Here is a 14,361-nt window from a genome sequence, read left to right on the forward strand (position 1 = left end):
CGCCAGCACAGGTCAGGCCCAACCTGTGTGTGGACTTTAGTTTCACCAATTTGCTCTCATTAGCATTTCAGTTTGGAGCATCATTTTGTAAAATGCAAATTTATTAGTCAAACTTTAAAAACTCTTTCGGGAGCTCTCTGCAGCTCTCAGAATAAAGGTCAGCTGGACCTGTGGTGCAGTGGATAGAGCGCCGACCTGTAATGCTGAGGTCACTGGTTTGAAACAGCAGCCTTACCTGGTCAATGCACATATGGAAGTTTTTAAAATTTTATTTTATTATTTTTTTATTTTATTTTTATTTTTTTTACAGAGACAGAGTCAGAGAGAGGGATAGAGAGGGACAGACAAACAGGAACGGAGAGAGATGAGAAGCATCAATCATTAGTTTTTCATTGCACGTTGCAACACCTTAGTTGTTCATTGATTGCTTTCTCCTATGTGCCTTGACTGTGGGCCTTCAGCAGACCGAGTAACCCCTTGCTGGAGCCAGCGACCTTGGGTTCAAGCTGGTGGGCTATTTTTTGCCTCAAACCAGATGAGCCGCGCTCAAGCTGGCGACCTCGGGGTCTCGAACCTGGGTCCTCTGCATCCCAGTCCAACACTCTATCCACTGCGCTACCACCTGGTCAGGCTTTTTTTATTTTTTTATTTTTTTTTATTTTTTCACATATGGAAGTTGATGCTTCCTGCTCCTCTCCCCCTTCTCTCTCTCTCTCTCTCTCTCTCTTCACTAAAATAAATAAATAAAAGGAAATAGTTTAAAAAAATTTTTAAAATTATGTGTTGCGGTAAAAAAAATTACTAACATATGAAGCTAAACTCCTTTGGTGTTTAGGTTTATTCTGAAAATTGTTTTGTTAAAAAAAAAAAGAATAAAGTTCAAATTCTTTAGCAGAGGTAACACGATCCTGGAGGCTCCAGACTCCAGCAAACCAACAGCTTCTCTCCTCCGTGCGGAGTTCCCTCCGGTGTCTTCACAGCCACAGACACCTGTTCCCGGATTTTGGGAGCTTCCGGCCCAGCGCAGGGCTCTCCTCCGTGGAATGGGTGACAGCGAGCAGGGACAGAATCTTGATCATCCCTGATTCCAGTCCCTGGAGCTCAACAAATGTTGAAAAGAGGGATGCCGCTGCAGGAGGCTTGGTGGGGGTTGGGGGACAGAGGGGCGACTTAGCTCCTGGGGCCAGGCCCGCACTGGAAGGTGAACAGGGACTCGCCTGGATGCCACCAAGCCGCTGCATGCGCCCCTTTCTCTTTCAACCGAGACGCTCCACGTGCTTCATTTCCAAATTTCTCTGCAAAACTTAACGGGAACCCCTCCCGCAGGGTCACGTGCCTGGAATGGGAACGGACTTAGGCATGTCTTTGTACAATATTTCCATGTAAAATGCTCTTGGTCACCAACAGAGGGCCCAGCAATACACTTAGAGACGTGGACTGGATCAGGCTGGAGCGCCACTTAGCCATTTAACTGTTTCGGGAATTCTGTCCACACAGGAGTTTGACAAGTTACCTTTTAAAGATGGAATGCCCTCTAGAGATAAGCCCCACTCCCACAACGATTAGAAAACTGAATGACAATGGTGGTGACGCACAGGATGCTGCCTAGAGGCCCAAGATGATCAGGGAATTTACAAAGTGCCGTCTCTTGGCAACAACAAAAAGGGAAATCCTCAGTTGACCACCCACGAGCCGACCTTCGGGCCGACCTGCACCAGCACTTGCCAAAAACGGGACAGAAATTTCTGTTCTCCAACTCAACAGCAGTTTTCACGTGCGACATTTTACAAGATCGTAGGTACACGATGGGTGTTACTTTCTCCTTTGGTTTTTCCCTTAATATGTAGTTGTCCAACCGTAGTGCTGACTAATGGTGAGAGCCAGCAAGTGCCCTTAGGCATGGAAATGAAAGAAGAACAACGGGAAGCTTTACCACTTGGTGTTCCTGGTACCAATCTGCGGAAAAGGCAGGAGAAGGGCCTCAGAGGCCAGACCCAACAAATCAGTGAAAGGAGTAAAAAAGGACATAGCCCGGGACAGGACAGTCTCAGGACCGCTCCAGAAGGCAAACGGCCCTAGGGCTCGGTCTCCTTGGTGCAGTCCAACCCCCGCGTCAATCAGCTCCTGCTCGCATTGCGATTGGACGAGGGCTTCTTTGGCCTCCCTGGCTCCCACCTTCTAGTTGCTTGGGGTTTACTTCCCCAAAGTACACGGGCCCCACCTTGTGGAGCAACCGCTCCTGCATTGGAAAACGGGTCTCCGCCCAGGGGAAGACCTTTTAACGAATGGGAGCGGCCTCACGCCTTTATTGGCTACTATGGGTATCGGTCAAAGATCTATCCGCCCTCCTTTGCATCGTACCTTTAAGTAATTGGTCTTTTTCTGTGCCCATCTGTTACTAGGGAAACGAAATCTTCACCATCTCATAGGCATGAGTCAAAGCCAATCAAGAGTCACGCCTTGATCCTGAATCAACACCCAATTGCTGTTCGGGGAGCCCAGAGGACGCAGTTGGGATTGGACATCAGTCTGCCCGACCTGGCCGCAACAAGTTAGGCTGAGTCGCAGCTATATAGACCGGCGACGGAGCACGCGTGTGTGCGGACGCAGTTACGTGAGGTTTTTTTCTCCTTTCTCCGGTCGGTGGAGCAAAGCTTGTTCCTCTCCCGCTCAGCCTAGCAGGTACGCTGGGGCATGGGCGGGGCTGTGGGGCCCGGGGTCGAGGACAAGCTGCCGCGAGTGTGAGAGGGAGGAGAAGACTAAGCGGCGCCCGCCCGGGGCGCGCCCCCGTTTCAACGGCCGCAGGCGGGCGCACGGGCGCGCGGAGGCTCTCCGCCTCCCCCCGCCCCCCAACCAGGCCGGCGCGCGTGGCCGTGTCCGCCGCGTGCGCGTGCCGCGCCCAACTGCCACGCGGGGCGAGAAGGAGCCACGGCCACCGCCCGGGTCCCTGGGGCGATCTCCGGGGCCGGGGGTCCCGCGCGGCCAGTTCGCCCGCTTTTCCCGCGCGTCTCCCCACGCTCCAGCCGAGTCTCGCCTCTGCTGCGGGGGGACTGCAGCTTGGCCTGGGCCAGAGAGGCTTGCATTTAGGGGTGGGCGCGCCCCGAAAGTGCGAAAAGGCTTTTTCCACCTGGGCTGCGGGAGCGCCGCTCTTTGGTTTTCCAGGAGGAAAGGGGGAGCAGCGAGCGCACGGGTAGCGAATGGTCCTTACTCATCTCGTTTCTAAGCCGTCATTGTGTGCCTCTCATTTACTCCCGGGACGACCTGATGAGGTAGGTTCGGTGATTTTCCTCCCTGGACAGCGGGCTCGGAAGTCCAGGGGACTGACTGCTCAAAGGCACACGCACGGAAAGGGGCAGGAATTTAAACCCAGCTCTCCTGGCTCCGGGTCCCTGGTCCCTGAGCCTGTTTCATTCTTTGTCCCATCGCCCTGCGTGGCCCCCAGGGCGCACTTGGGCCCCCGGAGCACTGGCAGTCCCTGGAGGCAGCATCAGCCTCGAAAGGCCCACCGCTGCGAAGGCTGCAGCGGCATTTGCACTTGAGCTAGTTCTGGGCTTCCCGGGAGACCGGGGTTGGACGTGGGCTAAAGACAAAGGAAAAGAAAGCGTTTGGGCTTCCTTTCTACATGTATCCGCATAGAAAGATGATGGATGTGCTGCCCCAAAAGCTTCTGGAAAAAGGATCGAATGAAATGAATTAAGTGCAAGTGGACACGGACAGTGTTCCTCGTCAGATTTGATACTCACAGCATGATGCTGGGGAAATTCCCGCCAGCAGGAAGTTAGGCTGATATTAGACCCTGAATCATTTTTCCTTTCTTTTTTAATCGGAGCAGACTTTTGAGAAAGACCTTCGAGAACATAGTTTAACTTCCTCGTTTTATCGAAGAAAACGAGGTTCAGAGCGGAGAGTTTCAGATCTCACCAGCATGTGCAGGTTAAAATTTGAAATCGGAATGGAAAGGATGGTACTCAATTACAGTATGAATTTGACTTCCGTGGAACGTAGGCCAGGTGAATTAAGGGGTAATGGAGACGTGTTGGAAATCTTACCCTTGTGGGCAGTTGGGATGTTTTGTGGCTGACAGGCTGTCCGCATTCAGCAGTCAGTAATACATTATTTTGTATTTACTGTCAAGGCTCCTATGTATAGGTAAAGGTAGAAGACACTTTCAAAGTTTAAGTTTCTATTTTTCTGGTAGAGTTATCTTTTAGTTTTTTTGAAAGCCAGTCTACTACTCCCTGGCTTAATGAAATCATAAATGTACCTGTGTTGCAGGTCCAAGTGTTACGTCTATCACAGATGTCTCTATTTGAGATAAAACTACAAAAAAAGTTTGAGACTAATTCTTCTGAATTAATTTTTATTGGAATAGCTTTCAGCTTTTTTTTTTTTTTAAAGAAATGTATCTATTTTAGGATTGGTCTTGATTTTTTGCAGTCAGGGAGAACACATTTAATCTTTGTAAGTAAGTTTAAAACTATGAGAAAGCTTAATATTTGTAAGTGTTTCCATTTACCCAGTAGTTTCTATGTTTCTTAACAGAAAGTAGCAATAGATAGTGATTGAAAGTTTGTTTCAATCAAGTTGTAACCTATGTTGGTGTTGCTACAAATGACTGATTGCTTTAGAAGGTAACGTTTTACATGGAACTTGCCTTCGTGTAGCAATTCTCACATAGATTTAGACACAGTTAACTCTTGTATTAGCATTTTAAGTTATCAAATGTTAAACACTGTAATGACCTACATTGAAACTTAAGTTGGAGTCTTAATTAATTTTGTTACTGCTTGAGGTAAAATATATCAATGATACTATCTTACGCATTAATTGAGGGAAAATTTTGTTACTTCCACCTTTTAAATACTTATTAAAAACAACAACAAAACACTGTTCTTGGCCTTAGGCAGATAGTTATTAGCTGGGTAAGAATATGAAAACTGGTATTTCACAAATTGGTAGCCCAGCTGATCTAGGGTGTATTCACTCATCAAGAACATGAATTTTAGGGAAATTGTGAAAATGTGAGACAGTCCTGATTCCCAGCCAAGTCAGAGGTTACCTTTTTTTGTTAAATCCTTTCAGTCTAAGCTTTTGTACCTCTTTGAACTGGTAGAAAAGTAGGCAGTTCTTTGTTCCTTAGTTCATTTTGCAGTTCTCAGCTGACAGTCGGCTGCGGGAGAATCAAGAGGTTTTGTAATGTTTGTGGGTGACCTGCTTTGCAGCAGTTCGCTGTAATTTGCATTATTTTATTTAACTTGTTTTAGTACTTTGCATAGAAAATTAAAGGGCAGAGGTAAGGTTTAAATTTCTCTAGGTTTGTGACATTGTATATGTTCCATAGGAGGATGGAAGGGGCCATGCATGTTTCATTAAAAGATGAAATTTAATATAAAGCCTGAACTTGTGACCTAAACCAGTATTTTTGGTTTTTGCCAGTTTAATAAAATTACCCACTTGAACTTTCAACAAATAGCTTTTGAAAAATAATATTTCATAATTTACATTGCACATTATATTCACTTAATTGTGCTTTAAGACTGCTTTGGACAAAACTGAATTGACTTTACAAAGGGAGGTAATTGTCAATGTAGGTAGGTTAAAAAACTTCGTTTTTCCCCCCCTCTGGCTAGTCAGTTCTTAACATCTACTCAGCAAAACCTTTGGTGCAATACTGTTCTTCCAGCCATGGAGTTAAATTTAGATTGAGCAACTGGAATCTCACTTGTAGGTAATCACACTGTGCCTTAACTCAAAAATAAGCTTCCTGTTTAATGATTAAATTAAAAAATTTTTAAAGTATTATTGGATATTGGTATCTGGCATTGATCAGGAAACCTAAATGGCAAGTGGGGTAATAATGCTGAAGAGCCAGGAATAATTGACACATGAGGGTGGGTTTTCTAAAGCACAAATAGACGTGGAAACTATTTCACAGGCTGTGGCCTTAGTACGTGATTAGAGAGCTCCCCTTCTGTCCTCCGGCCAGTCTCACACTGTTGCTGAGCTGTCTGGCTTGTCTGGGATATTACAGGTATTTAACAAAAAGTCACTATAACATGGTTTAGAGAAAGAAAGCTGGCTTCCTGGGTGGGACCCTCGGTGGCTGGTAAGAGGCTGCATAACGGCATTATTGCATGTTTGTATGCCCCTTCCCATATTTTATTTTATTTTTATTTTTTCCATATTTTATTTTTTTAAAAAAGATTTTATTCATTTGAGAGAGGAGAGAGAGAAGGAGAAGGGAGGCACAGGGGGGAGGAGCAGGAAGCATCAACTCCCATATGTGCCTTGACCAGGTAAACCCAGGGTTTTGAACTAGTGACCTCAGCGTTCCAGGTCGATGCTTAATCCACTGCGCCACCACAGGTCAGGCACCTCCTTCACATATTTTTAAAGTGCTTCCATATAGTTTAGGGTTTCTCGTGTTTTTACTTAAAAAATTTATAATCTGATATCTATTAGTTGTCTAAACTGTTTTGTAAAGTATGTGGTATCCCTAGTAGGAAACTGTAGATCATCAATACGTGCTAGCTGTTACAGAAGAATAGAAGGAATTGAAATCTGGAAGGTGAGGGTGTGACATCTACCTGTCCCAGGCTGTGCCTCAAGTTTGTGAACTGTGAGCTTGCTCTTAAGGTTTCCTGGAGTGCATCCACTTATGCTGTATGAGATCTGAAGAATAGGAAATTCATGTTTTTTAGAAATTTCATAGGTGAGGCATTAGTATTAACCATAAAATATTCTTTTATCTTTTTTTTGTGTGTGTATTTTTCTGAAGTTGGAAACCGGGAGGCAGTCAGACAGACTCTCTCACGTACCCGACCAGGATCCACTCTCTCATGGCATGCCCACCAAGGGGCAATGCTCCGCCCATCTGGGGCGTTGCTCTGTTGCAACTAGAGCCATTCTAGTGCCTGAGGCAGAGGCCATGGAGCCATCCTCAGTGCCCGGGCCAACTTTGCTCCAGTGGAGCCTTGGCTGCGGGAGGGGAAAAGAGAGACAGAGAGGAAGGAGAAGGGGAGGGGTGGAGAAGCAGATGGGCGCTTCTCCTGTGTGCCCTGGCCGGGAATCGAACCCAGGTCTCCCGCACGCCAGGCTGACGCTCTACCACTGAGCCAACCGGCCAGGGCCAATATTTTTTTTATCTTGATAAGAAAGAACAGATTGTTGCTTTATTGTAAACCCAGCTATTTTTTTTCAGAGAGGGAGAGAGATGAGAAGCATTAACTCATAGTTGTGGCACCTTAGTTGTTCATTCTTTTATGTGCCTTGACTAGGGGCTCCAGCTGAGCCAGTGACCCCTTGTTCAAGCCAGCATTCGTGAGCTTCCAGCCAGTGACCTCTGGGCTCAAGCTAGCCACCATGGAGTCATGTCTGTAAGCCTGTGCTCAAGCCAGATGCGCTCATGCTCAAATCAGCAACCTTGGTTTTTTCTTTTGTTGTTTGTTTGTTTGTTTGTTTGTTTTTACAGAGACAGAGAGAGTCCAAGAGAGGGACAGACAGACAGGAACGGAGAGAGATGAGAACTATCAATCATCAGTTTTTCGTTGCGACACCTTAGTTGTTCATTGATTGTTTTCTCATATGTGCCTTGACCACGGGCCTTCAGCAGACTGAGTAACCCCTTGCTCGAGCCAGTGACCTTGGGTCCAAGCTAGTGAGCTTTGCTCAAACCAGATGAGCCTGCGCTCAAGCTGGCGACCTCGGGGTCTCGAACCTGGGTCCTCTGCATCCCAGTCTGACGCTCTATGCACTGCGCCACCGCCTGGTTGGTCAACCTTGGGGTTTTGAACCTGTGTCCTCAGTGTCCCAGGCCAGTACTCTGTCCACTGTGCCACTGCCTGGTTAGGTGACTAACAGTTTTGGAGTGGGAAAGGGATGCTAAAAACCAAGGAAAGCTAGTGAATTGTTAAGTTTTCTAATTTCTGTCTTGAAGTTTTTGTCTTAGGAAAAGTTGATTTTGAGATAAATTTTAGAATTACAGAAGAGTTGCAATGCAGAGACATTTAAAAAAACTTTTTATTTATTTATTTGAGGGAGAGAGAGAGAGAGAAGCAGAAACATTGGTTTGTTCCACTTGTTTATACATTCATTGGTTGCTTCTTGTATGTGCCCTGACCGTGGATTGAACCCACTACCTGGTGTATAAAGACGACACTCTAACCAAATGATACCTTATATAGCCTCACACAGCTTCCCTGATGTTACATAATCATGTTCATTTATCAAAACTAAGACATGGATATTGATAAAATATCGTTAGCTAAATGATTATCCTTATTTGGCTAATGTCCTCTTTCAGTTCCTAGATCTGCTTGTCTCCTTAGTCTCTCTTCTCTGGTCTGTAACAGTTTGTCTTTCCTTTGTCTTTTATGACCCTGGCTCTTGATCTCAATTTGGGTGTGTCTGAGGTTAGGGATTTTGGGAAAGAATACCACAAGGTGTCTTAACCTTATTGCATCGGGGGTACATAATACCATTACTGATTGAACTTAACCTTGATCACTTGATTGAGGTGGTGTCTACCAGGTTAGAATTTATCCCCTTTGTATATTCTCCTTATAAAGCTAGTTGCTAAGAAGGAGGAGGATCTGTGGATTTATGGACATACTAAAGCTGCCGCTGTAATTACTAGCCACTTCGAAGCTGTGCAAATATTCTGTTTCTGTCAAGTTTCCCCCCAGATTTTAACATGAGTGGTCTTGCCTGTAGCTGTCGTGTTCTGAGGGCAATTCTTTATTTCCTTCTTTCTTTCTCTGCTGTAAGCAGTTGTTTCCTCTTCCCGTTTACTTATTTATTTATTTACGTTTTATTAAGACATTATTTCTTTTCTTTTTAAATTTATTTATTAATCTTCAAGAGAGAGGAAGGGAGAGAGACAGGCTGAAACATGAGTCTGTTCCTGTCTGTTCTTTGCCTAGGGATTGAACCCACAACCTTTCTGTATCGGGATGATGCTCTAACCAGCTAAGCTAGCTGGTCAGGACAGGACCTTATTTTCTTATACAGTATATTACTTTTTTTCATGGATATTTTATTTGGGTTGTAATCCGTTGCTTTCCTGAACTTATTTCTGCTGTTTTACTTTATTGTTCTAGTGTCAGCTCTTGTGCCCTCTTGATGGATCAGGATTACCTATGCCTTTTTTTTTTAAGCATTTTTTTTGTTTACCAACTGTTTCAGACTCATCTTATGTTTTTCCTGTACTGTCCTAGAATCAACCATTGCTCCAAGAAGCTGTCGGGAAGAATTTTGAAGGGAGGTGACAGGTGGTAAATGTGAGGAGTTCAGAAAGTAGATTGAACAGTAGACCAAGCGGTGGTGACCCTGCTCTTCCTCTGAGCACTGACATTGGCTCTCAGTTACAGTTTCTTAGCTTCTGGGAAAATATTTTTGTTTCTCTACTAACCCAAATTTCAAATGTTTGAATATATAGCATAACCTTGCAACAAAATGTATGACAATTCATACTCAATGTTAGTACACACAAAACCTTGTTTATTTTCCCTTAGTGTTTTTGATAAATAATTAAAATAGAGTAAAAAGATACCGCTTAAACACCATCGAATTCAGAATTGACAGTTACCGTTTTGCATCACTTTTTTATGTATGACTTTTTTTCCTCCTGTGCAGCTTCCCATCCCATTTCTTCCCCTGAGATGACCTTTCATCTTTCCAGGCTATTTTATTGGTGGGTTAAAGTTTAAAAATAACAGAGCTTAGGCCCTGGCCAGTTGGCTCAGTGGTAGAGCGTCGGCCTGGCATGCGGGAGTCCCAGGTTCGATTCCCGGCCAGGGCACACAGGAGAAGCGCCCATCTGCTTCTCCACCCTTCCCCCTCTCCCTCCTCTCTGTCTCTCTCTTCCCCTCCTGCAGCCGAGGCTCCATTGGAGCAAAGTTGGCCCAGGCGCTGAGGAGGGCTGTGTGGCCTCTGCCTCAGGCGCTAGAATGGCGCTGATTGCGGCAGAGCCACGCCCCAGATGGGCAGAGCATTGCCCCCTGGTGGGCATGCCAGATGGATCCTGGTCAGGCACATGCGGGAGTCTGTCTGACTGCCTCCCGTTTCCAACTTAAGAAAAATACAAAAAAAAAAAAAAAAAAGGCACATATGAGAGAGCAATCAATGATCAACTAAGGTGTCGCAATGCGCAACAAAGAACTAATGATTGATGCTTCTTATCTCTGTTCCTGTCTGTCTGTCCCTGTCTATCCCTCTCTCTGACTCTCTCTCTGTCTCTGTAAAAAATAACAGAGCTTTATTGAGATATAGTTGACACACACCAAACTGTACATACGTTGGGTGTACAATCGGATAATTTTGGCATTGTTTATGCCATGAAACCAGCACCACAATCAAGATAGAGAACATCCTCATTCTCCCCCAGGGTTTTCTCACACCCCTTTGTATTTCCTCTTTCTTATCCGCTCCCTCACTTCTGTCCTCAGAAATCCCTAAACTGCTTTCTGTTGCTGAAGATTAGATTGCACTTTGTGCAAATTTTTTGTAAGTCGAGTCAGACAATATGTGCTTTATTATTTTAGTGAGAGAGAGAGAAACAGGTAGGGAGAGAGAAGAGAAGCATCAACTTGTAATGGTGGCACTTTAGTTTGTTCATTGATTGCTTCTCATATGTGCCTGGGGCGGGGGAGGGGGCTTCAGCTGAGCCAGCGAGCCCTTGCTGAAGCCAGAGACCTTGAGGTTTAGAACCTGAAACGCCAGCATCCCAGGTAGACGCTCTATCAACTGCACCATCACTGGTCCGGCTTATTATTTTTAATTGTTGAGTAATGCTATTCTGTAAGCATACCATACTTTATCTGTTTACTTCTTGGTGGACATTTAGTTTGTTTCCAGCTTTTGGCTATTATAAATACAGCTTCTTAAGAAACTCCCTGGCATTTATTTATTTATTTATTTATTTATTTATTTATTTATTTTAAACATATATATTTAAAGATTTTATTCATTTAAGAGAAGAGAGCGAAAGAGAGAGAGCGAAAGAGAGTGAAAGGGGCGGAGCAGGAAGCATCTACTCCCATATGTGCCTTGACCAGGCCAGTCCGGGGTTTTGAACCGGTGACCGCAGTGTTCCAGGTTGACACTATATCCCCTGCGCCACCACAGGTCAGGTACTACCTAACATTTCTGAGGTGTTTGTACCACTTTTATTCCCACCAGCAGTGTTTGAGGGTTCCATTTCTTTGGTATCCTGGTCAACACTGTGTGGCTTTTTATTGTAAATTTTAGTCACTTTGTCAGGTGTGTAGCGGTTAACTATTTTTTTAAAGTATTTATTGATTATAGAGCGAGGAGAGAAAGAGACAGTGAGAGGAGGAGCAGGAAGCATCAACGCATAGGTAGTTGCTTGTTGTCTGTGCCTTGTGTCCAGACAAGCCCAGGGTTTTGAGCCGGCGACCTCAGCGTTCCAGGTCGATGCTTTCCCCACTGCGCCACCACATCCAGGCTTGCACACTAGTACCACTTTGCAGTTTTATATGCCCCGTGTGTTTATCGTAGATGTAGGGATTTTTATGATGTGAATAAACTACAACTTAATCCATTTCCAGTCTGGCACACATGTACATTATTATCTGCCACTTATTTTGTTTACTTATTATTTTATTTTTTTAGTGGGAGAGACAGAGAGACAGGCACAGACAGGAAGGGAGAGAGAAGAGAAGCATAAATTCTCCATTGTGGCACCTTGTTCATTGATTGCTTTCTCATATGTGCCTGGACCGGGCGGCTCCAGCAGAGCGAGTGACCCCTTCCTCAAGCCAGCAACCATAGGGTCATGTCTATGATCCTGTGCCCAAGCTGAATGAGCCTGCGCTTAAAGCTGGCGCCCTCAGGGTTTCGAACCTGGGTCCTCTGTGTCCCAGGCCAATGCTCTATATACATTGTGCCACCACCTGGTCAGGCTTTTTTTTTTTAAAGATTTTATTCATTGATTTATAGAGAGGAGAGAGAGAAAGAAAAAAAGGGGTGCGGGAGGAGTGGGAAGCATCAACTCACCATTGCTTTCCTTAGGTGCCTTGACCAGCCAAGCTCAGGGTTTTGAACTGGCAACCTCAGCATTTGCAGGTCAATGCTTTACCCACTGTACCACCACAAGACAGGACAGGCTTATTTTACTATTTTAAAATGAGAGGGAAAGAAGGGGGGGAGAAAAGCATCAATTGTTATTTCACTTATTTATGCGTATATTGGTTGATTATTTTTTGTGCCCTGACCGGGAATCGAACCCACAACCTTGTTTTATCAGGACAACACTCTAACCAATGACCAAGAAACTACCTGGCCAGGGCTACCTGTCATGTTTTAAAACTAGGGTGGCAATCAAATTCTCTTTATGTTTTGTGCCCACAGTGAGTTTCTCTTGTATATGTATCTAGAAGAGAATTGCTAGATTGATTCATCAGAATGTTCTTGCTTTTATTAGCTAACTGCAGAATAGTTCTCCACTGTGGTTGTACCAGTTGACACTCCTTTCAACAATTGTTGCAGGTTCTCTTTTCCTGACTTCCTTGCCAGTATTCGGTATTATTTCAGTACTTTGGGGGACTCTCCTGTGAGAAGTGATAGGTTTAATCTGCATTTTAGTGGTTATTTAATCTTTTATTTGTTACTCATTTACTTTTCTGATAAATCCCTGTTCTATTCCCTTGGCCTGTTTTTCTCTTGAGTGTTGTTTTTTTTTAAGCGATGTGTATGAGTTCTGTACACATTATGGATACTAACCTTTTATCATATGATGCTGCATTTGAAAAACTTTTAACCTGGCATTTACATATCATGAATTATTAAAGCATTTTGATATTTAGATTTTGTTAGACAGTAAGCTCTAATATTTTTTTTTTTTTTACTTTTTTTTTTTTACAGAGGCAGAGATAGACAGGGACAGACAGACAGGAATGGAGAGAGATGAGAAGCATCAATCATTAGTTTTTTGTTGCGCGTTGCGACTTCTTAGTTGTTCATTGATTGCTTTCTCATATGTGCCTTGACCGCGGGCCTTCAGCAGACCGAGTAACCCCTTGCTTGCTTAAGCCAGCAACCTTGGGTCCAAGCTGGTGAGCTTTTTGCTCAAGCCAGATGAGCCCGCGCTCAAGCTGGCGAACTCGGGGTCTCGAACCTGGGTCCTTCCGCATCCCAGTCCGACGCTCTATCCACTGCGCCACCACCTGGTCAGGCAGTAAGCTCTAATATTAAAAACAATTGAGGTGCCTGACCTGTGGCAGCACAGTGTGGATCAAGTATCAACGCTGAGGTCGACTGTTAGAAACCCTGGGCTTGCCCAGTTAAGGTACATACAAGGATCAACAAGTTGATGCTTCCTATTCCTCCCACCCCCACTTTTCTCTCTCTCTCAAGTAAATAATTTTTTTTTTTTTTTTGTGACAGAGACAGAGATAGGGACAGACAGGAAGGGAGAGAGATGAGGAGCATCAATTCTTCGTTGAGGCACCTTAGTTGTTCATTGATTACTTTCTCATATGAGCCTTGACGGGGGGGGGGGGGGGCTCAAACCAGACGAGCCCACCCTCAGGCTGGCGACCTCGAGGCTTTGAACCTGTACCCTCTGCGTCCCTGTCTGATGGTCTATACACTGCGCCACCGCCTGGTCAGACATAAAATCAGTCTTTAAAAAAATTAGTTTAGATGGATTATGGTTGGTTTTTATCATGCTTTTTGGCTCTTAAAACATACATAAATGCTTATAGCTCTTTAGAGGAAGCACCTTTAACATTTCTCTGTGAACTTGTGCAAAATTATTGATGAGACTTTTTTTTTTTGTATTTTTCTGAAGCTAGAAACGGGGAGAGACAGACAGACTCCTGCATGCGCCCGACCGGGATCCACCCGGCACACCCATCAGGGGGCAACGCTCTGCCCACCAGGGGGAGATGCTCTGCTCCTCCAGGGCGTCACTCTGTTGCAACCAGAGCCACTCTAGCGCCTGGGGCAGAGGCCAAGGAGCCATCCCCAGCGCCCGGGCCATCTTTGCTCCAATGGAGCCTCGGCTGCGGGAGGGGAAGAGAGAGACAGATAGGAAGGAGAGGGGGAGGGGTGGAGAAGCAGATGGGCGCTTCTCCTGTGTGCCCTGGCCGGGAATCGAACCCGGGACTTCTGCACGCCAGGCCGACGCTCTACCACTGAGCCAACTGGCCAGGGCGAGACATTTCTTAAAAGTTGTCATGCAATCTAGTAATTTGGGACTAAGTGTAGACATTTTAAAGATTAAAGAGTATTTCATATCAGGGTCAATCCAACAAAAATAAATCAGTGATTACGTTACTCTGAGGTATCCTCGGCATTTCCATGTGTTTGTTTTTCTAGACTAGCTCTTATTTTTTTTTT

The 14,361-nt window shown here is 45.0% G+C and overlaps 1 protein-coding gene across 3 annotated transcripts in view; it reads left to right on the plus strand.

Moving 5' to 3' along the window:
- Positions 1-2,402: 2,402 nt before the first annotated feature.
- G3BP1 (G3BP stress granule assembly factor 1) overlaps positions 2,403-14,361 on the plus strand; it is a 40,688-nt gene continuing 28,729 nt past the window's right edge. For 2 of the 3 annotated variants that reach the window (XM_066344021.1, XM_066344022.1), the window contains exon 1: positions 2,403-2,682. Coding sequence is in view for 1 of the 3 variants with exons in the window: in XM_066344020.1 (XP_066200117.1) it covers positions 3,198-3,269 (72 nt within the window). In the remaining 2 variants the exon portion in view is untranslated. Of the gene's footprint in view, positions 2,683-2,938; positions 3,270-14,361 lie in introns of those variants that run through there. The other variant, XM_066344020.1, reaches the window with a different exon arrangement.

The sequence above is a fragment of the Saccopteryx leptura genome, chromosome 6 (assembly GCF_036850995.1).
Source record: "Saccopteryx leptura isolate mSacLep1 chromosome 6, mSacLep1_pri_phased_curated, whole genome shotgun sequence".
NCBI lineage: Eukaryota > Metazoa > Chordata > Mammalia > Chiroptera > Emballonuridae > Saccopteryx > Saccopteryx leptura.